The sequence below is a fragment of the Arvicola amphibius genome, chromosome 8 (genome assembly GCF_903992535.2).
Source record: "Arvicola amphibius chromosome 8, mArvAmp1.2, whole genome shotgun sequence".
Classification (NCBI taxonomy): domain Eukaryota; kingdom Metazoa; phylum Chordata; class Mammalia; order Rodentia; family Cricetidae; genus Arvicola; species Arvicola amphibius.
In genome coordinates this window covers 29,444,837-29,472,712 of record NC_052054.1, presented here as the reverse complement: position 1 = coordinate 29,472,712, position 27,876 = coordinate 29,444,837, and the positions used below count along the sequence as shown (strand labels likewise).

The 27,876-nt window shown below is 38.2% G+C and overlaps 1 protein-coding gene across 1 annotated transcript in view; it reads right to left on the bottom strand.

The window, feature by feature from the left end:
• The window catches only part of Ahi1 (Abelson helper integration site 1), a 150,591-nt gene that overhangs the window by 92,331 nt on the left and 30,384 nt on the right, over positions 1 to 27,876 (bottom strand). The window contains exons 9-15 of the mRNA XM_038339840.1: positions 24,517 to 24,649; positions 21,058 to 21,181; positions 16,031 to 16,260; positions 15,107 to 15,213; positions 12,705 to 12,823; positions 10,534 to 10,664; positions 6,431 to 6,571 (exon numbers count right to left, since the gene is read on the bottom strand). Coding sequence (XP_038195768.1) covers positions 6,431 to 6,571; positions 10,534 to 10,664; positions 12,705 to 12,823; positions 15,107 to 15,213; positions 16,031 to 16,260; positions 21,058 to 21,181; positions 24,517 to 24,649 — 985 coding nt within the window. The remainder of the gene's footprint in view (positions 1 to 6,430; positions 6,572 to 10,533; positions 10,665 to 12,704; positions 12,824 to 15,106; positions 15,214 to 16,030; positions 16,261 to 21,057; positions 21,182 to 24,516; positions 24,650 to 27,876) is intronic.

Sequence of the window (27,876 nt, the reverse complement as noted above, 5' to 3'; positions counted from 1 at the left end):
ACTGACTTATGTACTTCAAGACAATTTTTCCTAAGGGAAAAACATGGATAAGAAGGGTATGCACTTAAACTTATACCGCAATTACTGTCTAAAATTATTTAAATAATTTGTGTGTGTTGGTGAGAGAGAGAGATAAAATGGAATATCATGGAATATCACCACTGATTATCAAGTGCAGAAATACAGTTATTGCCATAAAATAATATAAAGTAGGTTTAAAAGTGTGTGTGTGTTTGAGAAAGGATCTCTCTATGTAGCCTTAACTGTCCTAGAACTTGCTATGTAAACCAAGTGTGTCCAAAATTCACATAAATTTGTCTGCCTCTGCCTCTTTGGGTACTGGGATTAAAGGCATGAAGCATCATGCCAGATTCTAAAATAATATATACAGCATGAGTATAAAACATGGGGCTTTTTAAAGTAAAAGAGTTATCTATGAGATATAGTACCTGTGAAAAATACATATTTTGATATCCATACACAACTTCATCTATGCAAACTGAAGAGCAGAGCCAGCTAATACCTAGAGTTCTCTCTTGAGACCATGCTGGATGAGCTCCAGAGCCGGAGCAGGCCTGCTGACTATCCCCATGTCAATGACAACAACTCCTCAGTACCATGATGGGTCCGTGAGTGCAAGAGTTGCCGCTGCACGTCAATTTTTTTCTTTTTAAGCATTTGACTCCAGTTCTTTTGCATATATTTTTAAATTATTCCAGAGTAACAACAACATTTACTTCACCTTCAGTTATTCAAAGACAGCTTTAAAAATGAGGAACTGCAAAGCCGTGGGAAAGACTAAAGAGCGGTGCTCCACGTGCCGCACTTGGAAGGCCGGCCTCTAGAGCCGACAGCTCTCAGGGCTGACAAGGCAATGAACAGCATGCTTGATGATCTCTGCCCTCTCTGTTTTGAAAATTGTGCTATCAACCTTCAGTTATCTTCTTGCTGTATGTAAAGCAGCATCCAAGAACAGCCTGTCATTCTAACTTACTAGATTCCCTGAGATTCTGTATTTGCCAACCACAATTTCATCCTTGTGAGGAGCCAAGGATGGCCAAGAAGCACACACACTGGTATCATGTATATATATATCACTAATAAGTTAATGGGATTTAACTATTTTTCTCTTTTACTTTTCATTAAGCCATTTTTCCCAAGTATTATAATATACTAAATATGTATTACCTTTTCTCTTTCAAAGAAGATTTTAAACTGATAAAAATAGCAAAAGGCACTGACTACACATGTCTTTAAATTTTTTCAAAGTAAGATATATTTAACAATGGTATTAAACTATTCTAAATGGAGTAAAATAACAAAACTCCAAATACCCTATGGGCATTTATTTCCATGAAGCTCTGTTCATGTTTTACATAAAAAGCTGGACTTCAGGCAGTCACTTCAATACCCTACTCTGTCACCAAGTCAGCATCCTGTTCCTTGACAAGGACCATCATAGTCTGCAGAAGTATTCACGAAGCATACTTTCTCAGACTCATACAGACGCTGCTTGTGAGTGCTTCAGTCCCCATACCACACAAACACAGATGAACACAACTGCTTAAGACATTCAGTTTTCAGTGTAAAATAGTTGGTAATCGATGACTTTTGGATTTTACTTCAAGTTCTATGCTTGTAGTAATCTAAAGGTGTCCAAGTTACTTTTAGGCTCCAGTTAGAGATCATGTTGCAATTAGATAGCCCTGTTTTTCTATTTTATCACATTTTTTCTTGGTGCTAATCAATTCTGTCCATTTAAGACTCAGCTCTGATCTAACCTGCTATGTTTAAAGCTCACATTTTTAATATTTTCATCCTCACCCTTTCATCCCTTTTAAAAAATCTCCATACACATGTACTAAAGCAAGCTTGGAGAATACAGAGACTCTTTTGGGGGTTCCAACCTCTTGGAGGTGAACCAATTACGGCAGGGAGCTAAGTGGCATGGCAGAGGAAGGGACAAAATGTCAGAAGCATGAGGGTGGCAACTGTATTTACTTAAAAGAATGTTAGGACCCTGAAATGCTTAAAGCTTGTCTTCACAGGCTGCCTGCAAATGCCCTGCAGTAAGTGCTGCTCCTTCCTGTTGTCTTCCTAGCCACACTACACTGCGCAGCTGGAAGTGTGTGACATGGGCCGCTACAGAAAGACCACCAGCATTGCCTACTGAAGCCTGGGCCATGACCTTTGTCAGTTCCTAAGCTCGTGTCTTGCTTTATAGTCTCACTGTATCGTCTGGTACAATATGAGGTAAGAATAAGTGTGTATTAGTTTCACTCCACAGCTTAGAAAGAAGACGCATACAAACATTTGTTGAACATGCCTGCTCTTAGCCCTAGTCACATCGTCCCCTCTGCTGTACTTTACCAGGCACCCAGTTAAGCATAAAAAAAGGCCCAGGGAATAATTCATAGTTCTTGTTGATGCTCAAGGCCATCGTGTTGATAAATTTTTCATATTTCCTCAGTCATTGAATGTTATTGGCTTTAAAAGCCAAGAATCCATTATATGAGAAATAATAAATACTTCAGAATACAATAAAGCAGCTTCAACAGGCCTTAAAATGTGGCAGATTTAATTTTTAATGTCTTCTACTAGGCTAAAAATAGATATTTAAAGTCCCATCCTATAATCAGTACTATCTGGTAAAATTTCATAAAAATATGAGAATTGTAATATCGGAGCCTGATTTAGAAGCATAAATGATAATAAGCTGTGGCTATTAAATTCCTATCACCTAGATATGAATATCTTATCGTAAAGACAATAGTCAGACAGCCTAGAACCAAATGGTAGCTGTACCAAGAACTATTGCTTCATTCTTCTGTGGCTTGAGTTTCACTATCTGCAAAAAGGTAACAATCTTTTTCAAGTATTTTGGAAGTATTCTATAAGAAAGCACATGATATCAAATATACTAATGATGCCTTTCTATATTTTTATAAAATTTAATAATTCTATTGCATAAGAATTTTAACTTTCAATGCAAACATGTACTGAACAGAAACTATGCTAAACTTAGTACTTTATAAACACTATAGGCAATTATCAGCTTGACAGATGGGGTCTCTTAAAGCACAGGCTAGCCTTGAATGTTCTATGCACCTCAGGATGACCAAGAAGTCATAACCCTCCTGTCTCTATCTGCCAAGTACTACAATTTCAGGCATGCACCTGTACTCAGCTATAACAAGTTTTACGAACTAAAAGGTGTGTATTTCCTGCACTATGGGAAAGCGTTCCATGGTGTGAAAAATCAATCCACCACAGTGACAATGCAGATCACTGATGAATACAAATTCTACTTCTGAAATTCTATAACTGTAGGAATGGTCTTTCAGTTTGACGAAAGTTTTTCCAGTACTTTAACCAATTATGTAAAAAGAATGAAGGCTAACAGTGAGCAGGAAAATCTGAGTCTGATTCCTGGTTTCATAGCATATCTCAGCAGCTCGGCACACTGTAGGTGCTTCAAAAGGTTCCTACTGCCTCAGAAAGACAGTATTACAGTCCTTCAAAGGAGACACTGCCACCTAGTGAGAACTCAGGCTCCTTACCTAAAAATAACAATATTAAGAGTTTGTAAAACAGACTTGACCCTACTTACAAATTGCATAAACAGTCAGTATATGTCACTATTCAGGCTAGGTACTAGTAATAAACAAATGAACAAGTCTATATTTTTGCTTCCTACAAGGTATAAAAATGCCATAAAAATTACATATACCACAGAGAAACTGATACTATATAAAAAAGTTTTAATATTCAAAAGTGAATTCATTAGGTCATTTGCTAGTAAGTAAATTTAGTGGGCAAATAAGAGTCCAGATTTCAAGAACAGTCTATATTGATTCAACTCCTATATCCTGTGATATAGTGTAAAAACAACATTTAAGTCATAAAACCATTGTGAACAATTTAAACACATGCACACACAAAGTTGTTAAAACATAGTGCTATACAGGCACTATAATTATTCTTAAATGTGTAGCGACATTACAGAAACATAAGTAGACAATGTTTAATAACAAAACGTTTATTGCTAAAGTCTGGCTTCATAAAGTTAATTCAGCAGAAACCGTTTCTCTGCCCAGCACTTTGTTATGGGAATCCTCAGTGTACATTATTTGTGGTACACTGTGACTAAACTTTGTATTACTAGATGATTAACCCTTTCAACACCAGGCAAATAAGACTGCCTTCTGAAAGTAAAAATCATATTTCTTACCCCCCCAAAAAAGCAAAAAGTCAGTAGAATGAAAGACTCAAAAGACCACAAGCTGAACATATGCTTAGCAGGGAAAGACTCCTGCTGACTCTTCACAGGTTCTGCTAGAACTGAAAGAAGGTGATACATTTAGCTACCGCTGTGGTCTCATTTGGAGCTTATTTAACTTACAAAAAAAATGAACTGCTTCTTTTTCCTTGAAAAATTCAGAAGCCATTTTAAAGTAACCTAGACATTCTGTTTCTTTTGAACTGTATATCATTAAAACTTAGTAAAACCACATACGAATTTCATTCTCAGAAAATATATTTTGAACAAAATACCTTTGTTAAAAAAATAAAGTATAGGGCAAAACAGTAATAGGTTAATTAAACATCAAAATTTTAATGAAAAATGTAAAGATTAAATAAACTACAGATTGCAGTCTGTATTCAGTGAGTAAAACCCTTCAGAGACTGAGATAACTCTTGCTTCTGTTGTATCTAAATCATTCAAGAGAACTGTACCAAGTCTTAGATGGCTTGAGGTTATTTAACTTCTTCCTAAGCTTCCCCTTTTTAAAAATAGGCAACAAAGAGTCTGGAGAATATGTTGAAACATTTTCAGCTTAAATTCTTTTTGTAAAGGTGTATTATATCAAAACTGTGCTTTAAATATGCTACATAAACAAACTGCTTTCATGTGCTGTTACTCAGATATCATCATTTCTGAGATGCTCACCCAAACCCTTCCTCCTGCAGTCTAAGACAATGTGGATCAGTTGGGCTGGGATGGCATGTGGGTTAATAACAGAAAGGGCTGACTAACATAGTAAAGGGGAAGACTGTCTTTTCCAATCCATTCCACAGAGAGACGCTACTGGCTGTTAAAGCACAAAGTCCTGTAAAGTTACATGGCTACCGGTGGATGAGCATAACCACAAATATTAATTTTGTTTCTTCAGCTAAAGTGCATCTCATTTTACAGGGCACCACTACAGCCACTGTGTCAGAGTCCTTAGAGGTCTCTTTGGGTGGGGGCACTAATACTAGAAGTATCTTTCAAGAGATCAAAGAGTGGAGGGTCAGAAAGGCAGGAGGCAGTAGCTAAGGTCACAGAAGTGAGCAGAACAGGCCCTGAGATCCGTGCTACTGTCCAGCTAATGCACCTCCTTCTTTCTGAGCCAAGGAACTCTTCTAGCAATGAAGAGAGGGAAGCTACTTGAAGACAAAAACAGAGCGGAACTTAACTAATCTTGGCAGTGAAATTTCAAAAGTCTAAAAAACAAATTATAAACTGAATGAAGATGGTTGTGAAATCGCCTGAGAGTCTGAGGCAATAACTGTGCTCTCTTTTCTTGAACAGTAGTTCCAATCTATAGTAATTAGGGGCAATTCCTGTGTCTATGGGAAAGCTAGAATGGGGCAGGTAACTGTTTCAGGATACTTCTTAGAACGAGATGTCAGCTTTGGACATCGGGTGACCTGAGAAACCGATTGGCCTTCTCTGTAACAGGGCAGCACAACTTTGCTAACAGCTGCTAGTATACCTAAACAGTATCCATTGCCTGACAGCTCTATCACTAGCCTCACAGTTCCTAAACTTGAATATGAATGCAGAAATCATTTCTTCTCTATAAGGATCATTAAGAGAAAAACCTTCATTTCCTGCATTCATTTTTAAGATAATTTATTGGGAAATGTATACTATAATCTGTACCATGAACAAAACCATCAGGTTTATACCAGCTCAGTTTTCTAATCACATGTATCATAGCCTTAGATAATTCAACATATTTCACTAAAGTATGTTTACAGCTTTACATTAATCACACCCACACAATTGTATACTTCCATGTATATAAATTATATATGTCACTCTAGCTTATCAAAATACCGAATGATGTCATATCATAGTCAAATTAAAGCAAAGAGAATAATAAAGACTTTTTTATTTTTTACAAAAATAAAAGGTTATAAAATATTTCTAAGAAATACTGTGCAACTAGAAAAGCAAAATCCTAATTTCAGAACAGAAAGTAAATATTTAAAAACAACATAAATCCAAATAATTTTTATAATAACCTATGCCATCTTTTATATAGTATAGTCAAAAAGACTATGTTAATTGAAAGGACTGCTAATAAATTTTATAGTGCTCATGCTATCTGGTCCATTATAAAAGTAACCATTACTCTGTTTGCATTAGCAGTGGACTTACCATGGAAATCATAAACATAAAGAAGAACTGGCTCACTCTGCCCAAATGCACAAAATGCAACCATATTTTCAAATGGATGGTAGGATATGTCTCGGATAGTTGACTTGAATGGCAGGTCTGAATACATTGCTACTTGTTCTCCTAAAGAGAAAAGAAATGCAACAACTTGTACTATGTCACATATTTCTCATTCCAAGATTATTCTGTACCTTACGTGAAAATACAGCATGAGGCTCACATTATTTGCATAAAAAGTTCATATACTTGCAGGTGTTGAGCACCACTGTGATGAATAATTATCTCTATTTTGCATTTTTTATTTTTTTATTAAAAATTTCTGCCTCCTCCCCACCTCCTCCCAGCCTCCCATTTCCCTCCCTCTCCCCCCACTCTCCTTCCCCTCCCTCTTCAGTCCGAAGAGCAAACAGAAAAAGGGGAAATGATGTGCGAGAGTCTTCTGTTTGAGTTGATTTCATTGGCTAATAAAGAAACTGCCTGGCCCATTTGATAGACCCGCCCCTTAGGTGGGTGGAGTAGACAGAACAGGAAGAGGAAGTGAGGTAGAAGGATCAGTAAGATGCCACGCCTCTCCTAAGTTAGGCAGACTGCCGTGCCTCTCCTCAGAGAGAGATGCCAGATGCCATGAAGCTCCAGCCCAAGATGGACGTACGCTAGAAACTAAACGGTAAGGCACCACTTTGTGGTGCTACACAGATTATTAGATATGGGTTAGTCAAGATGTGACTAAGAGGCTGAAAATAATGGGCCAGGCAGTGTTTAAAAGAATACAGTTTCTGTGTAATTATTTCAGGTAAAGCTAGCCGGGTGGCCAGGAGCCGGGCGGCAGGAACGCAGCCCGCAGCTCATTACTACAGAATGGCGCCAACGTGGATAACTGAATCCACAGAAAACCTGAGAAAGCTTGGGAAAAAATAGAGTAAAGCATGTTGTCTTGATAGCAGCAATTTCTCGGATCTGAGCAAGCGCTCTCATCTAAGAGAGGCTTCCTGACTCAGCTTTAGCTACAAAATCCTGCAGCTCTTTTAAGAGGTCCTGCCACGAAACACTTAAATGGTGTTGATGATGAAAAGCTGAACGTGTGTTTTTCGGTTTTCAGCTGTAGCAGAAAAAAAGTTGTGCTGTTTTAAAATGCCGGCTTTCTGGGCTGTCCTGCCAGGGCAAACTCTGACTCAGGCAGGCGGTCCGACAGAGTGTGGTCTGTGAGCAGAATGCTGCAGCTTGCTTGCCGGCAGGGACCTTGAAATGCCATAGAGTTGTGGCGATGAACACGGCTCTGGCTAGTACCTCCGCCATGAGGCTGAAAAGCTAAGGCATGGGCCGGATCTAGCTGTCAAAGCCACGGCTTTAATCCTGCTTATATTGTTTGGTAAATTAAAGACTTGTGTGGTCAGTAAAAGAGAAATATACAGTAAAGAAAGATTCAAAGACAAAGAAAACCTCTAAATGGTTTACAGTGTGTTAAAATTATACGCAGGCTAAAGGTTAAAGTTCTTAAAAAAACAAACAAACAAAGAAAAAAGAAAGAAGTTTAGTGTGATGGTACACACCTTTAATCCCAACACTTGGGAGGCAGAGGTAGATTGACCTCTGTGACTTCAAGGTGTGGCAGGACACACCTTTAATCCCAATGCCTGGGAGGCAGAGACAGACAGATCTGTGTGAGCTCTAGGTGTTGTAGAACACACCTTTAATCCCTGCACCTGGGAGGCAGATGGATCTCTGAGAGTTCAAGGACAACCTGGTCTACAGAGTTATTCCAGGACAAAGATATAGAGAGAACCTGTCTCAAAAAGTAAAAGTAAAAAATAAACAAAATAGAGGTTAAAATAAAGCTGCACAAAGATGGAAAATATATGGAGAATCTTGATACTATATACTATTATGCTCTCTTTGAATTGTTTGAATGCTGAGTAAGGAGCAACAGCTGCTAAAAGATACTTGTTTATAAATGCTGCTGAACTAATTCAAGATAGATATTTTGAAAATACCTTGACTTCAGAATTTGGATCTAAGGATATGATACTTTGGAAAAGAGATGCTTCTTCTGTTTTTACAGAAAATGAGACCGCATGGATTGCTTCTATCCCAATATGGTATGATAGACCACGCCCTCCTGAAAGGTTGCTGTGAATACCTTCAGAAAATTACTTCACCCAACTGCCTACTGAGATGAACCTAGGACACAGGTTACACCATGAAAGACCTAATTAACAGCGCCCCCATTCAGCAGGAAGCAGTTTGGAGAGAAATAACTGCGCTTATATTCCCAAATATTGTTTGTAAATATTCTTTTACATTTAAGGGGGATATGATATAGATATGAATAATTTGCATTGGTATAGATTTTGCTTTATTGACAGAGATTTAAGGTCAATTTTGTTATATGTATATGTATTTTTGATACTGATTAAGGTATTGTGATTGTGTACTTCATTTTAAAAATGTAATATATAATTAAGAAATATAGGTTGTTAATGGATAATCATCGATAGTAGTAAAGCTTATAGTCTTGTTAGATTTTCTAGATATATAGAGATATATTTCAGTTAGATAGGCATTCCTAATATCTTTCAAAGACTACAGAATATTCCACTTAAATGTTTTAATAACTTAAGGCTTTTCATGACAATGAGACACATCAGCTCCAGGCAGCACCAATCTAATTCAAGAGGATGATGGGCATCGAAGAGGATCCTTATGGAGTTTGACAGCCATTTGGGCAAGAAACTGCTCTTGCCTGGACTATTGCATAAACTGGACATAGAGAACCCTCAGAGAGAGGACTGCTGAACTTGCCTAAAAGTGAGATGATCTTTCGGGGTTCCTGATTCATGAAAGAGTCTGTGAGACATTCTGCAGGATACAGCAGATACTGACTGAACTGCCTTTGAAATTTCCTGCTTCATGGAAAAGTCTGCTGGATACTATGGGCCTGTAGGCCGAAGATGGATGCCCCAACGGTACAGAGGATCTTTGGGTGACTGTCCAGGCAGCGAGTTGTTTCTGTCTTTTCTAGAGTTTTGGAAGTAGCTTACTTCTTGTTCACCTAGGTAATATTGTGTCCTTCTGGAGTCTTTGATGGAGTTGAAGAATAGTTATAGTTGTTTTCCTTTGTTATGATAAAAGATAAAATAGATATAAATATTGTAACTGTAATTCTTACTTGATAACTGTTTTGTTATATGTAATTTTACTATGTTAAAGTTAAAGCCTTTCTTTTTTGTTTAAACAGAAAAAGGGGAAATGATGGAGGACTCTCATTGGCTAATAAAGAAACTGCCTGGCCCATTTGATTGGCCAGCCCTTAGGTGGGCGGAGTAGACAGAACAGGAAGAAGGAAGTGAGGTAGATGGCTCAGTCAGATGCCACGCCTCTCCTAAGTTAGACAGACCACCTTGCCTCTCCTCAGAGAGAAGCCAGATGCGATGAAGCTCCAGCCCTAGATGGACGTACGCTAGAAACTTCCCGGTAAGACACCACTCATGGTGTTACATATATTATTAGATATGGGTTAGTCAAGATGTGACTAAGAGGCTGAAAATAATGGGCCAGGCAGTGTTTAAAAGAATACAGTTTCTGTGTAATTATTTCAGGTAAAGCTAGCCGGGTGGCCAGGAGCCGGGCGGCAGGAACGCAGCCCGCAGCTCATTACTACACTGGGATACAGATAGGTGTCACTGATTCTGGGTTTACATGGTTTCTGGGGATTCAAACTATATCCCCACATTTACACGGCAAACACCTTTTTTTTATTTACTGAACTATTTCCTCAGTCCCTGACTCTCTGCTTCCAACTAGGGAATGTGAGCAGCAAACTCCTGCTGCTGCCAGTATGCCTTCCTCACCACTGACGTTCTATCCCTGGAGCTGCCACCACCCCTTCCTTACATTTCTTCTTTCAGGGGTTTTGTTACCGCGATGAGAAAAGTAACGAATATACTACCCGATTTTAAAACACAAAGTCAGATTTAAAACTCGAAGGCAGATCTCTCTTAAGAATATCAAAAACCATAGTTTTCACATACTTTAAACTTTCTATCCCATTCCCTAAAACATTTTTTTCAAGATCAATAAACACTTACCTGTCTCTGGGTTCCAAACATACACTATTCCATCCTCACTCCCAGAGAAGAGCAAAGTCCCACATGGGGTCAAAGTGCTATGGATCTTCTCCCGGTAATTCGCGGCTCCGACAAATTTCCTTGCTGCTAGTCTATAAACAAGCAAACGTGCAAACGCAACCCATATTAACCGTTTAAAGACTAGTGGAGGAGAAATGTTCATTGTGAATACTGAATTTAGGCATCCTGTGATGAAGACTCAAGAGACAAGAGTAGTTTTCATGATCCTTTCTAATTTATGTGACCCATTTCTTCTCTCTCCTGCTGAGTCCTCATAATAAAGAGAATACATATAATACAAACTACCTCCATGTTCTGACCTAGAGCAACGGCGACATCGTTTCAGCGCTCACAGGGTGTCAGATAACAGACGGCATTATGCCAATGCTCTAATGTCACTGTCTAGATGTGTCTTAAGAAATGTTCCACTGCTTGACAACGTTTAGTGTAGTTTTTGCTTTCTCCTACCGTGAACATGATTTCCATAACAATCTTGCTGCATGTGTATGTATTTATTTTTTTTAACATTTTCAATTTAAATTTCCAGTCCTTGAGTTACTGAGTGAGACACTTCTGGAGTCCTTGCAGTGTGTTTCTTGTCACCTACTTGGTGACTCACTCCTTCACAAAGCCTTAGGGACAGGGGAAGAAAAAGTAGCAGTTGATTCTTTTCCTGCCTATGAACCCAGGTATGATACTATAGGGCTTTAAAAGGGAATAATTTGGTCTCTTAATCCAGTCCTACATTCTATTTTTTTTTCTTTTTTGAGGTGGGGTTTTGCTGCAGCTTTGTGGCCTAACCTGGAACTAGCTCTTGTAGCCCAGGCTGGCCTTGAACTCAGAGATCCACCTGCCTCTGCCTCCTGAGTGCTTGGACTAAAGGCGTGCTCCACCACCGCCTGACCTTACAAAATGTTTTGAAAAACTTCCCTGTTAGTACTCCTTGTCAAGAAACCTCCGCTCGGGCTACCCATCTGCCTTGAGCACACCCCCAGTCTGCTCTTTGTTTCATTCTCTACCCTACTGAAAACCTCTATTGTATCTGAGTTATCCATCCTTCAGGACTGAACTCAAATGGTAGTCTTTCAACAGAACCTTAACAGAAAGGCTAAATTACAGCTGTCATCTTTATTGTTGCTGTAACATATACAGTAGTTATACCTTACATTTATATTTATTAAGATACACATATTGAGAGCTGACTCATTTATTTGGTATGCCATGGATGTAAAGTGTAGAAAAAGGAATATTCTGATTCCAATGCCAGATCTCAAGTGTTTTGTTTCTCTGTGTATCCCTGGCTCTCCTGGCACTTGCTCTGTAGACCAAGCTGGCCTCGAAGTCAGATTCCAGATCTCAAGATTTAATCTAAGTGTTTGCTGTTGTGATGTGAAAGGTAATGACTAGATTATACTTCCGATGTAGTAATTTTGATGTCAGTTTCCCACAGTACCCATGCTAGCGTCTTGGGCTATTATGTTTAAACACTGAAGGGCTAATAGCACTAAAAAGATACGTGTGGGATTAATTCACATAGACTGATATATGTATTTCTAAATAAAATAAGAAACCCATGAGATAGCTTTCTCTTGTTTGTTTCACATGGAATTCTAACACCAAAAAAGAGACACACTAGTAGTCCATACTGGTTTTGCCAATACTCCACTAGTCTTCTATATTAAGGTATTTCCCACACCTTTCCTTCACTGAAGTAAAGCAGACAAAGAGGCATTAATCAAGAGCCATCTCCTTCACAACCTCCATCTATTGTGTATTATAACACACAGTATTATAATCTCAGTAGTATCATGGAAACAAAAGGTATCTCCCTGTTGATGGTATGAGTGCCTGCGTTTCATTGCAAACATAAAACATAAAACATAAAAACAGCTGATTCCATTTTAGCCTCAGAGCGATTCAAACAGCATAAGTAACTCTGTTGTGTGGGCTGTCTTAGCTATAGCACACTTAGGAGCAGCTCTGACTTTCATCCATTAGCTGGAAGAAGCCAAAAAAATTTCTACAGATGATGCCCCCAGTACACAAAACCGCTGGCTCAAAAATATTGCTGCATTTTATAAATGTAAAGGAACCAACTGAAGTAATTCTCCTGTTACTACTAAAACACTTACATCCGCAGGTCCATGATCCTCAGTGTGCTGTCTTTGGTGTGGATTAATAAACGTTTTCCACTGGGGTGGACCTCCAGATAACTTATTGGAACTCCCCTGAATTCAGTCTCCTTGATTTCCTAAAATGGTGCCCAAAAGGAAAAGATTTTCATTTGCCACAACAAAAATGAGTCTGGAAGACACCACGTAAAAAATATTCCCAATACTGCAGTCTCAATTTTATGTGGAACTTAAAAAAAAAATCAAATGCGTAAGAAACCAAGTTACGAAGGAAACAGAAAGCCTTAGGTCAGGACACACTGTACAGTCAACAACTCTGGTCATGTAGTATGCAATATGAAGGCTGCATGCAATGAGATTGTACTGAATCATGAAAAATGTACAGATGAGCTTCTGGTCACAGAACAACTGAAGGTCTGGGTTAATTCGGTTCACGATAGCAACAGTTTTACTATGTGCACTCTCATAACCGTACTACAACCTTTAATGTACAGAATAGACATTTTTTAAAATGATTACCAAAGATCTTTCTTGGTATTGCCACAGGAGGAAAAAAACTGCAAATGCAAAATAACTTAGGTGTCAGCGATGCTGGTACCAGGCTGAGCAGAGCTGTCTCCCCAAATAGCTTTGGTTAAAGTCCGAAGAGTCTAAGGAAAGTCCCTCAACCTGGGGCAGAACTCTGATTCAGCCTTCTTCTCACGTGAGCTTTGTGTTTTTCACCTAGAGGTTCTCCTCTTCAATGAGGGCACTAAACCTACAGTGGCAGGCAGGCATCCTGCTGCTGCCATCCAGTTCTAAGATCTATCGACTCTCCTTAAACATCACAGAAAACAGTAAAATACCAACACCACAGACAGGAAGTTGAGTGAGCTAAACTATCACAAATGAGAGACAGAGAAGCCCTGAAGGAGAGCTGAGCAACTAGAAGACATGTAAAAGGGCAAAATCCAAACCAATGTGGGACCAGTGTTGGGTACAAATCTGAGAAAGCAATGGCAGATAGTGGTTATCTGTGACTTTCGTCCTTCAAACTGTTCTGAACCATAGCCATGCTAAACTAAAACACCCTTGTTTTGGAGATGAGAGAGTACCTCAGCACTTCCCATACTGCTGGCAGAAGACAGTTTAGGATGAAACCAATCCCCTGTTTACCATGCACGTTCACTCTTAAAAGGACACACCAGCTCACTTCCTATGCTTAGTCTGACTGTTTCAAATAATGCTAACATGTAGATTTTCAAGGCAAGCAGATGTCTGGGTTTATGACACCTGTTTTAAGGTGTTTAAATACTGTTAACACTGTTTAAGCTAATACTGCTTAAATTATTTAATACTGTTTAAGACACTGTGTTAAGACAAGTTAACACAAGAACTTTAAAGCCAATAACTAAGTTGGCATTGTAGGTTCAAATGATTGAAAATTTGTGCTTTTATTAGAGACTTAGCAATCCAGGAAGTGTTCATGTAATTAGAAAATTCTTTTAAAAATGTAATGTATGAAATCAGGCTACATGACGAGTCTTAAGGTGTCCCCTGTTAATCTGACAGGCCAGATAAGAGTAACTAAAGACAGGATATTCTTGATAGATCTGATAGACTTGATTTAACTGAAATTTACAGAACTTTTTTCAAACATGTTGGTATCTATTGTCAAAATTCATTAAAAAATAAAGAAAAATATGCAACAGTTAGAAGCTATAACAATATAATAATATATAACAAACATAAGATCAAGTTTACCAATCCATTTATCTTTAATTAAAAAGAACTAACAAAATTGCTTATAGACCATAAAACTCTTTTCCAAAAGGAATGCATTTCCGTATTTACTTCAATCGGGAACACATTTCCTCGCTAGTTTCTATCATTAGCAAGTTTCAAATGAAGCAGTTATTGCGATTAAGTGCCAGCTTCCCATCATCATTACATTGCTCTGACACAGAGCACCAATGCTGTTCTTAGTGACTGTAGAGACTGAGAAAACACAGGCTACCAGCAACAGAAAATTAGCTGTTGCTCATGTGCCTGCGTCACTGTGAACTTCAGTGAATGCCATGCTGCAGCTCGGACCTCAAAAGACGACAAACAGGATGAGGCTGGAACTTAATGGGAGAGTCGCTGCCTACAATGTTCCAGGCCCTAAACATAAAGAGTAAAGTGTGGCCCAAAGGAAAAACCTTCACTGAGTTGAGATCAATAAACTATCAGAAAGAAGTGAGAGTTAATTAATGACTATTGACGTTAGCTGTCAAGAAAACATGATAATTGGTTTTTGGACTGGGAGAAGCTTAATTTTTCAAAGGACAGACTAGGGTGCCCTTATGGTCTTTTCGAGCCCTGTGTTTGATTCTCCTCAGTTTCCTTCGTGGTTTCTCAAGGTATGAAATGGGGTTCTGTACCTTATTTATCGTCCAGTGGCGCACTGAGTGCTGCAAATCAGTCACTTTCACGTAAGTGTCCCAAACAACAATCACCCCGATGCAGTCTCCTGAATACATGTGATGACCTATTGACAACAGCAAATTACTAACTTAAGAATGTCGCAGAAGCTAGAAAAACGGTATAAAGTTGGGGGAGCCATATCCCAGACTAACAAGCATAGTATTGAATTGCCAATGAAAGATTTTTCAGTAAAAAGTTAAAAAGAAAAAGACAGGTCACACTACAATCCCAATTATCTTTAAGAAAATTCATATTTAAAGAGCATTTTTGGTAACATTTCCCTCTGTCATTTATCTGAATCTGAATACAAAAAGAAACGAGCAATGTAATCTACATGTATAGCACCCATATACTCATATCCAAATTATTTGAATTGCCCAACATGTATCTGTATTTATCGTTATTAGACTATGTAATTTTTGATCTACCTAGGAGAATACCTGTTCTAATATATACTGTTAACATAATCCCAGTGACAATTCAATTTAAAATTATCAGAGAATTAATAAAACCATAATAACAAGTATTAATATCAGTCTTTAAAAATTGAGTGGGACTCAGAAAACATTACGGTCATGCAGGAATACATTACACATCAATGCTAACAAATATGGTTTTTTAGTACTGTGAATGTAATACTTTACAAAATAGCTTATTCAACTGGTGAATACTGCTATGTATTAGAATGCTCTTTTTAGTTCTGAGCAAAACCAAAAAAAAATGTCCTTAATTTACTAGAATCTCTAAAGCTGATCTGAGTATCAGTTCAGTAACACTTAGAAATATTAATGCAAGCTCTCTCAAGTATCACCTATTAGTTAAAGAAAATAATCTCTTTCTTCAAGTAACTATGCTGACTTAGAGCATATTCTGTGATATACCTTCATCATCAAAACAGACAGAGTTGACAAAACTCCTGTGAACATCAAGCTGGCGGACTAATACGGGAGTATCTTGTCTCATATCAATTTTCCATATCCTTATCATAGAGTCATAGCATCCCGTAACCACCAGCTCTCGTGTAGCTGGATGGAACTTTGCCGTGTAGACGAAAGAAGGATGAGGTAAGACTCGGAAGGTACTTGTACTGTTTATTTCATTCTTCCAAACCCTGGAAAAGGATAGAAAGTAACAGACTGATGAAAATTCAAAATGTTCTTTAACTGTCTTTAGAAGAATATAGTCAATAAAACTTAGGTAAGCAAATGCCAAACGATAAACTTACATAAATTAATATTTATACTAAAAATATGATAATGACCACATATTAGATTATCCCACCATTTAAAAGGCAATTTCTCATGAAATATATTTTATCTGTAACTATAACCTATATTGTAAAATTAAAAACTATTTTCACTAGGAAATAATCTGTTTTTAAAACCAGTTTTGACACTGGGTAAATATACACTGAATAGCTGGTGAAACATTATTTAACACAATATGCATTAAAAGATAGGGAAGAGGATGGAAGAGATGGCTCAGAGTTCTGGTTGGCTTTCCAGAAGATCCAGGTTAGGTTCCCAGAATCCATACAGTGGCTCACAACTGTTTGTAATTCCAGTTCCAGGAGATCTAAGACACCCTTTTATGACCTCTGCAGGCACTTAGACTGCATGTGATGTACATACACACACTCAGGCAAAACACTCAAACACATTACACACACACACACACACACACACACACACACACACACACACACACATATTTAAAAGATAGGAAGAAACTTTGAAGGACTTTCCCAATAGGTTGTATGAACCCCTTCTGAAAATGAGGAGGCCAAGAGAACTAGAGAACCCAGTAACTTTTAATTTATATTTCAAAGCCTAAATAATATACATACAGATCCTAAACACTTAAACATCATAATTAAATAAGAAATTTATTTTTAAATGTGTATGTGTGTGTGCCCATGTGACACATGAAGAGGCCACAGTTTGACCATGGATGTGTTCCTCAAACATTTCTGAACTTTACTTTTTGAGACAGATGCTCACTGATTGGCTAGATGGGCTGTCCAGAAAACTCCGGGGATCCTTCCGTCTTTTGCTATTACAGATGTGTACTGTTGTGACTGCCTTTGTGTATACATCGTGGGGATCTGTATTCGGGTCCTTGTGCTTGTATGCAAACACTTTATCATATGGTCTATGTCCTACTTTATTTGATTAAAATAATCATGGTATTTTGACAGAGAACAAGCTCTCCTATACTAGGTACTACCTTTATGCTTACCACTCCATTTCTTTTCCAAATGTGTGTGCATGTGTAAAATAAACGAAATCTAGAATTGTATAGTAGTGCTATGAGTATTAATCACTGGGTATTTTATATGATGGATTAAGTTACTGGAAACAAAAGAACATATATTTTTTGTTTTTTTCAAGACAGAGTTCTCTGTAGCTTTGGACTCTGTCCTGGAGCTCCCTCCATATATCAGGCTAGCCCCAAACTCACAGAGATCCCTCCTGTCTCTGTCTCCTGAGTGCTGGGATTAAAGGCATGTGCCACCACCGCCTGGCAAAAAGAATATATTTGTCTTGGAATTTTTAAATTTCTGTCTAAAACACATTACCAAATTACAAATAAAAGAAAAAAATAGAGTCAGCTATTCAATAGAGACATTTTGCATTTTCTCAGTAGCTGATTAAAACATATGCAAATTACTAAAGGGACAAAGTAATAATGAAAGGATGAAAAAATGTTCAGGTGAAAATCAAGCATACATGTCATTGCCAAAAGATTTTATTGAAAAAGGCATATTTCAATGAACATATGCTACATATAGAATTGACACAAAATAACAAAACTGCTCATTTGAAAGGAATATTATGATATTTAAAAGTAAAATTCTCATTTGATTACTAATAAATCTTGGTGTTATTATTTGGCATACTATACATAACAGAATAAAATGAAGACCTTCAAAAGGACTCAATACTCTGTGTGTATATGTGTGTGTGTGTGTGTGTGTGTGTGTGTATTTTAAATGAAGCTTTTTGTGGAAAAACTGAACTTGTTAGTTCATATTTTTATGTAAGGGTAGACTCCAACATCAAAAAAATATATTAATAGTTTGTAAGCCTTTCATAAAGAACAAAGAGATACAAATTATTAACGAGTCGATGCAAATGCAAAAAACCCCTTTAGACAGGAAAGAAAATTCACATATGAAGAAAAGTTAAAGCAGTATGTGTGAAATGGGCTATAACTCAGGACACACAAACTGCTGCAGAGCTATTACAGGTGCTTGTCTTTCTGTTTGTATTAGAAGCTGCTGACTTGAGAAAAACCAGATTCTTCTAGAAGCATGTATAGAAGAAAATAAGCTAAAGCCATATGGCAAGGAGCTAGCAGGTCAAAAACGGTTACTGGGAAAAAAGCAATGGAAACACATGAATGTGATTTCAGTAAAACAGATAGAAGGCAGAGGCAGAGGATCCACAACTTGCCATTTAGGAGCATGACCAACCCTCCTAACTTCCTCTGGCTATCACTTCCTCATTACTAACATCCTCATGTCTCTTTCAGAGGCCTCTTCATCATTTTAGTCCCAGTTATAATGCTTTTTTCTTCACTCAGCGCTTTCACAAAACTTTTTATGATCTATAGAGTTCAATTCATGCCAATTTTAAAGGTACTTAGAGGAAAACATGAACAATGGACAATATGTGCAATATGGATACCCATGGTGAAATCTTAGTTGATTTAAATTTTTAAAATTGTGTGTGTGTGTGTGGGGGGGGGCATTCATGTGCCACTGCACACATGTAGAGTAAGCAGACAATCTGCACGTGTTGGCTGTCTCCTTCCACTGTGTGGGTCCCACATATCCCAGGTTTACAGACTAGTTGTCTTTACCTGACGAACTTCTTCACCAGCACTCTGGGTTGGATTTTAATTGATTAAGGAGTCTATGCCCATACAGTTTCATTAAGAGATGCACAGATATAAAACTAGGTCCACGGATAGACATTATGGAGACCATCCATATATCCAGTGAAATTTTTATCATAAATTGAAGTCAGCAAATAAAAGATGATGGAACTGATGCACCTAACCTCTGGAGCTGCTGCTAGAGGATGAGAAGAAGGAACCGAGAGACTGAAAGGTGACTCAGCAGGGATGAAGGCTCGGGAGACTTACACCTTAAAAGCCTTTGTCATGGCTCAGCAAACTGAGACCTTTTTACCCACCTCTAGATAGAATGGCTGTCGTAAGAGTAAGCCAGTCAATAGCTTTAGTACATTTAAGGGAGTAATAACTGCCCCAGACTGATAGAGACAGAAGTAAACTGTCAGTAATTATCACTTTTCACTTAAATATAACCTGAACAATGGTGACACACTGACCAACAGTCATTTTACATAGAAAGGGAAGTTAAGGTTAGCAGTAGAAGGAGCCTAGCACTAGAAATCCCACGGCTTATTAAGCAAGAACAGGAGGCAGAGAGAACATGAGAAAGAAAGTCAGGACCGTGAGGGAACCTCCAGCTGGCGACAGATGGGGAAGGTGACTGAGCCCCACATTGGAGCACTGGACTGAGCTCCCAAGGTCCCGATGAGGAGCAGAAGGAGCGAGAACATGAGGGAGAAAGTCAGGAACGAGAGGGGTGCGTTCACTCATGGAGACGGTGGGACAGAACTAATGGGAGATCACCAACTCCAGTTGGAATGGGACTGATGGATCATGCGACCAAACCCGTCTCTCTGAGTGTGGCCAACAGCGGGGGCTGACTGAGAAGCAAAGGACAATGGCTCTGGGCTCTGATTGTTCTTCATGGACGGGCTCTGTGGGAGCCTTCTCAGCTTGGTCGATCACCTTCCTGGACCTGGGGGGAGTTGGGAGGACCTTGGTCTTAGCATAGAGTGGGGAACCCTGATGGCTCCTTGGCCTTGAGAGGGAGGGAGGGGAGGTATGGGTGGAGGGGAGGGGAGGGAAGGGGGAGAAGGAGGGGAGAGAAAGGGGAGAAGGAGGGGAGGGAGGGGGGAGGAGGAGGGAAGGAGATGGAAATTTTTAAATATAAAAAAAAATAAACCATGAGGAAAAAAAAAAAAAAAAACAAAAAAAAAAAAAAAAAAAAAAAAAAAAAAAAACAGGAGGCATGGAAAGTAAATGAGAATGAAGTTAGTGCAGGTCACAAAAAGATAGCAGTGCAGTTTCCCAGGCGGTGGAGAACGTGTGTCTACCTAGTCTAAATTATAGAGAGAAAGAATCTCGAAAACCTTTTCTTTTTAGATCATGAATGTTCAAGGTTAAACAAGGAGCTAAAAGAAGTAAATAACGTTTAAAAATTAGCTCTTAAAATATTTTATTGAGCCAGGTGTGATGGCCATTCTGGTAATCCCTGCACAGAGAAGGCTGAGGAAGAAAGACTGCACATTTGAGGTTAGCCTGGGCTACAAGTAAGACTGTGAAAAAAAATTAAAGAATCATGCAATAAATAAAATGTTGTGTTGTGATCCATATTAAATTGAAAGGGAATAAGTTAAGACTGATTTCACGAAAATGCAAATATTTAACAAGCCATAAAGCTTTACAGTATGTATGTAACCGAGTCCTTTACTGGTTTATACCTACCTACTGAACACTATGGGTTCAGGCCCCTATACCAAGCCTACAATGAAGACAGAATCCGCAGTTACAGTATAGGACAAATATCACACACTTCTTGCAAGATATTAGTTGCAACATAATTGTTTAAAAACATCAAGGGACATAAATGATATACATTAAATAAATAAGAGTCAAGACAATTGGCATCAAGTTTTACTTCTATCTAATCAGACAGTATGTATGATGCACAGCTATGATGATCAGAGGCATATCTGTCTCTCTATATTCTCTTAGCTTTCTTTGATGGCAAACAACACAGACAGTAAGAACTTCTGGAACGTATACTAACCTGGCAGTGCCATCAGATGATGAAGTAACGAGATAGCGATCATCTTTTGACCAGTCAAGATCATAAATGATATTGAGGTGGCCACACAATTCTCTCATGAAACGTCCAGAAGGAATTTCATATACTAATAAAAATATTTAGAAATTAAATGTCTAGGATATCTTTAATTCAACAAATATATAAATTCACACTTCTAATAATTTAGAAAGTTAAGCATTATCTGCAAAATTAAAGTAAAAAATATTTACAATATTAATATAATTTCAAAACACAAGAACTGTTTTAATTTGATCTCAGAACTTTACATAAATTATATGCTAAATTTTGACAATATTCTTTAATATGCTATCAATTACTCATATTGCTAGAATCCCCAAAGAACTTTTCATAGTCAATTTATTAGTAAAAACTAAATAATATTTACATTGCAATTCACTTTAAATAATTTATAACTTAGGGTTTCATGAATAAGGTATTACTTTCCTCTAAAATCAATTAAATTTCAAGAATTTTTGGATGTAATGAGAAATATAAACTATTGCATTGTCAGAAAGAAATTCTAATAGTAAAATGCTAGCGTGCACAATGGAATTAGCAGGAAATGAGTTGAATAGACAAAGCAAGGTAGTAGTATTAGGGCAGACACTCAAGGAAATCAGTAAACTGAGTGCTTAACAATGACCAGTGTCCAAGCCTCTACTTCCACCTAGTGGTGAAATCAACCACCCTTCAGACAACTAAGCAGTTCAGAAACCAGAGCAAAATCAGGACTTTGGAAAATCTAATCCCCCGTAAAAAAGATTTGCAAATGGCATTACAGAACTCAGAATTAACTGTGCAAGGCTTGGGAGAGCTGGAGGAACACTTACTTGAGAAAACAGTTGTTTCAGTAAGAACACTGAGCTTTGTGTTGTTACAACAATCTAATTCCTATTTTCTAAACAAACACTAAAGAAACTGTAAAAAAAAGCAATGAAAATCAGAAGCTCGGAAACCACGCACTGATGCAGAAGAGGTCTGAGCACCCAACAAACAACTCTAGTCCAAAGACTTCTTCCTATTTGATGACCTGTGCTACTCAAAGCAGGCTCCACGGCTTAGTTAACTATGTTGAGTAGCTCCCCCTAAGCATCTGCTTCTAGTGTGCACACAGAAACAACCAGGGGCACCCTCTAATGCTGTGGTTGCTTTAGAGGTCGATGCCAGCTGGGGATAAGAAGCAGCTCACTAAAGAACACAAAATCTAAATACAAGCAGAACCTGGGATGGGATGGGATGGGATGGGATGGGATGGGATGGGTATGGAGAACTATAGACAGCTTCAAAGTATTGCTAAGAATCTAGGTTCCCCACACAAGTATGTAAAGACAACATGCATAACCAAGAAAAACCTGGGAGGCTTTATCTTTATGTGACTGACCCGAAGAAGCTTAGCACAAACAGGAAGTTAAGGCTCAGGGACATTTTTAAATTGTGTGCTAAATAACTGAAAAAATATCCCAGAATAATGCTCCCTGGCAAGGGGCAGCATCAGACTAGCTGACTGGGTACAGTCTACAGAGGATTAATAACACAGCAGAGAACAAATTCTTTACAGAATTTGTCTAGGAGATTAACCGCACAACCAGAAGTAGTAGCACAGCTTAGGTAGCCGAAGGCAGAATGATGGAAACAGAGCTATACTGCACTATATTACTTCAAATACCCAGCTTTCAACATAAAGTTGTGACATGGAAACAGGCAAACAAACAGAAAGTACAGCTACACACAGGAAGAAAAAGCAATTAGCAGACATTGTCCATACAGAAACCTGGGAAGCCCAGTTTTGATCTTTCTGAGCAAGACAATTAAACCTATCACTGTCACATGTTTTTAAAGAAAGTCTAAGGCTCTCCTCACCAAAAAAGAAAGCATAGGTAAATAAACAGAAATGCTAAGGATGAGCCCAAAAGGAGCTTTGGAATTGAAAAGCATAATCACTGAAATAAAGAATTCAAGAGAATGGCTCAACAACAGACCTGAACTGGCCGAAGAATCACTAAACCTGATTTTAGGGGAACTGACACTATCTGATGTAAGGAACAGAAAATTTTTTAATGAAGAAAAATGATTACGTGTCAGAGATCCAATAGACAACACTAAGTCTCCAAAGACAGGTATGATGGCAGTCCTAGGAGAAGAAAGACAAAGGCAGCAAACAGAACATCTGGAGAAATAATGAAGGAATACTTCCAAAATTCATGGAGCAAGCTGGGTGAATTCTCAGTCAGACATCCCATAATCAAAGAGTGCAAAGCTAGAGATAATGATTCTTATTATACATGTTGAGATTAAAGTAATAAATAAATCTAAATCTATAATTATTTAAGCACAGAATAACATTTAACAGAGAAAAATCTAAAGCACACAAATCATGAATAACCCTTTCATTCTCCAAAAGATAATAATGACAATTAATATGTTGGAACATATATTTTATGAATATCATGAACCGTGTGAAGCTAGGTTAAGTCCAGTGTGGCCTGGAAATCAGGGCAGATGCCCATGAAGAGCTGCCTTCTTCTAGACAACAAGAGCTAATGTCATCACCGAGATAAAACAAATAACTAAATCCAGAAGTGATGGAGGGTCATCTGTTACTTTCACTGGCTAATAAAGAAACTGCCTTGGCCCTTTGACAGGACAGAAAATTAGGTAGGCAGAGTAGACAGAACAGAATGCTCGGAAGATGACAATGAGACAGATGCCATGCCTCTCCTCTCTGAGACAGACGCGGTTAAGATCTTCCCCGGCAAGCCACCACCTCTTGGTGCTACAAGATTACTAAATATGGGTTAAAGCAAGATGTGAGAATTAGCCAATAAGAGGCTGAAACTAATGGGCTAGGCAGTGTTTAAATGAACACAGTTTCTGTGTAATTATTCTGGGGCTAGGCTAGCTGTGTGGAAGCCAGGCGGGACGAAATGCAGGCCTGCCCGCAGTTCCTTCTACACAGAAGATTATAATCCTGCTTTTAAAATCTCCCAAGGCTAAATAAAAAGATCTCTTGCCTTTCTGCTGCCTTCCCTACCACAACAGGAGCTTTCTTTGAGGTCCTTCAGGATCACATATTAGAATTTTAGCACATGGCAAAACTGCTGCACTTTGTAATTTGAATCATGACGACTACCAACTAAAATCACAATGGGCTAAACATTTCCCATGATACTCAACATTCTCCTAGTACTAGATGTGTATATTTAAAATAGACAATGTTTACAAAAATCCGCCTGTTGGTTAAACAAATAACATCTTTCATTCAATCTTCTCATTCTGAATAGATATTATAAAGTAACTCCCTTTATTTTAAGAAATATGATTGATTTACTAGGGAATTCTCAAATAAGATTTCAGTTAACTAAAAACCCAGTATTGTTCACACTGAATATAATCATGTCAAATAGGTAGCATTATTCTTACAGATAATCGGATATCCATCTCGACTGGCACAGGCGGCTGCTAATATTCTTCCATTGTGGGAGAAACCAAGACAGAAACACCCTCGCTCTCCAGCATTCAGTGAGAAGAGGTGCTTGTTAGGGATACGACAAGCCTAAAAAAGAATGTATTAAAATTACATAAATTAGAAAATATTAAAATAAAATGACCCCATAATTTCCATTACCATAATTTCCCACTAAAGTTCTTTTACTATAACACATAGGAAAAGAAAGACACGTAGAAAGAGTAATGGAAAACTATAAAAATTATTCTTTTAGTAAAGAATTGGTTTCTAATAAAACAAATTTATGTCTAATTAGCACTTAGGTAATCTAAAGCACAAAGAAACAATTCAATATCTAATGCACCAACACTATTATTGTTATATTGCTTTTATACAGCCACACTAAGAATGTTTTTCACCTCCTTACTCCATGACAACAGTCACTTTTCCTAAGGTCAGAAACATTTGAAAGCTACAAATGCCATGCATGTCCTAGTTTAAATTCAGGATTTAGGAATGGTTATCCTTGGCTTTTCTCTCCTAAAATAACCACCCACAGTTGCTGGCTCCAAAACAGAGAGCCTTGCTTTTTGTGGTCTGAGTTATTCATGGTCACTATGGTGTGAAAATATTATGTGGGGAATTTCAGAAATAAATGATTTCTAAGTTTTAAAATGTTTTCCATTGTAAATAGTGTGTTGGAATTCTGCCACCTCACATCCTACCTTTGATATGAATTATCTCTGCTTATTGTATCAGTGTTAAACATTTTACTGGACCATTAGTGATGTGGGAGAAAGGTCTGTATTCTGTCAATTATATTTTAAATAAACACTGATTGGCCAGTAGCCAGGCAGGAAGTACAGGTGGGACAACCAAACAGGAAACAGAGGGGGGTCAATGAGAACAGGAGAAATCTGGGAAGGAGGAAGCCCATTCCTCTGTAGTTCTGACCCAGACACAGAAGAAGCAAGATGTGACTGTCCCGCTTAATAAGGTACTGAGCCACATGGCTAACACAGATAAGAATAATGGGCTAATAATGGGCTATATAAGATGTAAGAGTTAATAAGAAGCCTGAACTTATGGGCCAATCAGATTATAGTTAATGTAGACCTCTATGTGATTTCTTTGGAGCTTAACAATTGCAGGGAACTGGGCAGGAGAGAAAACACATTAGTAGTTGATTAGCTACTAGACTATCATGATATTGCCGTGTTTGTGTTCAAATGATCTTTATTTTCATTAAGGGTGGTACCAAACATAAAAAGCAGTGGTGCCAGCCAATTTCAATACACCAAGCTGTAAAATGCTTCCTTTAAAAGTGTAAGGATGAGGGGGTGAGTGAGTGCCTGACCCGCGGCAGCAGGCTGGCGACAGAGCACAGACATTCCTCAACCCCCTAAACTTCCTGGTCTTCCTGCAGGGGCTATTCTCCCTGTTACTGCCTCTCTCTCTTCCTATCCCATCCCAGCTTGCACCCAGAAACACCCCCCATCCTATCCGGGGCCATAAAATCCCCCAGCTCAGCCTGTTTGGGGCTTTTTTGGGGACCAGGTAGTGAGTGCATCCAGGCGAGCGGGAGTTCCTTTGTTTCAATAGCCTGCCTGCAGCAAGACAGGCCCTTTGTCTGTGAGCTCCCTGGCCAGCAAGGAGAACTGAACCTATAAAAGAAGATCCATAGGGGAGTAGTCAAAGGAAGAGATGGGCAGGCGCCAAGGCAAGAATTCCTCCAACAATTTGAAAAACAACATGAAAGCACCAGAACCCAGTGAACTTACAACAGGAGAACTTGAACACCTTAATCAAGAAGAAGTAGAAGAAACTGACTTTATGAAAGTGATAGAGTCCCTTAAACAGGAGGTGGAAAACTCCCTTAAAGAAATGGATGAGAAGAGTAACAAAAAGTTTGAAGAATTGAGTAAATCTGTAAATGATATCCCAGGAAACCAAGAAAAAACAATCAAACAGATAATGGAAACAGTTCAAGACTTGAAAACTGAAATGGAGGCAAGGAAGAAAACACAAACCGAGGGTTGGCTGGATATGGAAAATCTAGGTAAACGAATAGAGATTACAGAAACAAGCATAAGCAACAGAATACAAGAGATAGAAGAAAGAATCTCAGATTCTGAAGATACCATAGAGAAAATAAATGTACTGTGATGGAGGAGAGTTATCTGTCTATATTACTTTCATTGGTTAATTAATAAAGAAAACTGCCTTGGCCCTTTAAGAGACAGAAAATTAGGTAGGTGGAGTAGACAGAACAGAATGCTGGGTAGCAGGAGTCAGGAGATGCTTCAGGCAGTCGCCATAGTGAGTCTCCATGCTTCTCCTCTCCGAGAAGGATGCAGGTTAAGATCTCTCCTGGTAAGCCACACCTCGTGGTGCTACACAGATTACTAAATATGGGTTAAAGGAAGATGTGAGAATTAGCCAATAAGAGGCTGAAACTATGGGCCAGGCAGTGTTTTAAAAGAATACAGTTTCCGTGTAATTATTTTGGATAAAGCTAGCCAGGTGGCGGGACACAGCCCTGCCGCTTCCTTCAACAGCACTGATCAAAGAAAACAGCAAATCCAACAAATTCTCATCACAAAACATTCAGAAAATCTGGGACACAATAAAAAGACCAAACCTAAGAATAACAGGGGTAGATGAAGGAGAAGAATTACAGCTCAACGGTCCAGAAAATATATTTAATAAAATTATAGAAGAAAACTTTCCCACCCTAAAGAAAGATATTCCTATGAAGGTTCAAGAAGCATACAGAACACCGAATAGACTGGATAAAAAAAAATCCCCTCACCATATAATAATCAAAACACAAAACATACAGAATAAAGAAAGAATATTAAGAGCTGCAAAGGAAAAAGGTCAAGTAACTTATACAGGTAAACCTATCAGACTTACACCTGACTTCTCTATGGAAACCATGAAAGCCAGAAGGTCCTGGATAGATGTACTGCAGAAACTAAGAAACCATGGATGCAAGCACAGACTACTATACCCAGCCAAGCTTTCGATCACTATAAATGGAGAAAACAAAATATTCCAGGATAAAAACAAATTTAAACAATACGTAGCTACAAATCCAGCCTTATAGAAAGTAACAGAAGGAAAATCACAAACCAAGGAGTCCAACAATGCCCACAATAACTCAGACATCTAGCGACCCTTCACCAGCACAACTCAAAGAAGGAAAACACACAAACGCTACTACCAAAAAAAAATGATGACTGGAGTTAACAAGCACTGGTCATTAATATCACTTAATATCAATGGACTCAATTCACCTATAAAAAGGCACAGGCTAAGAGATTGGATATGAA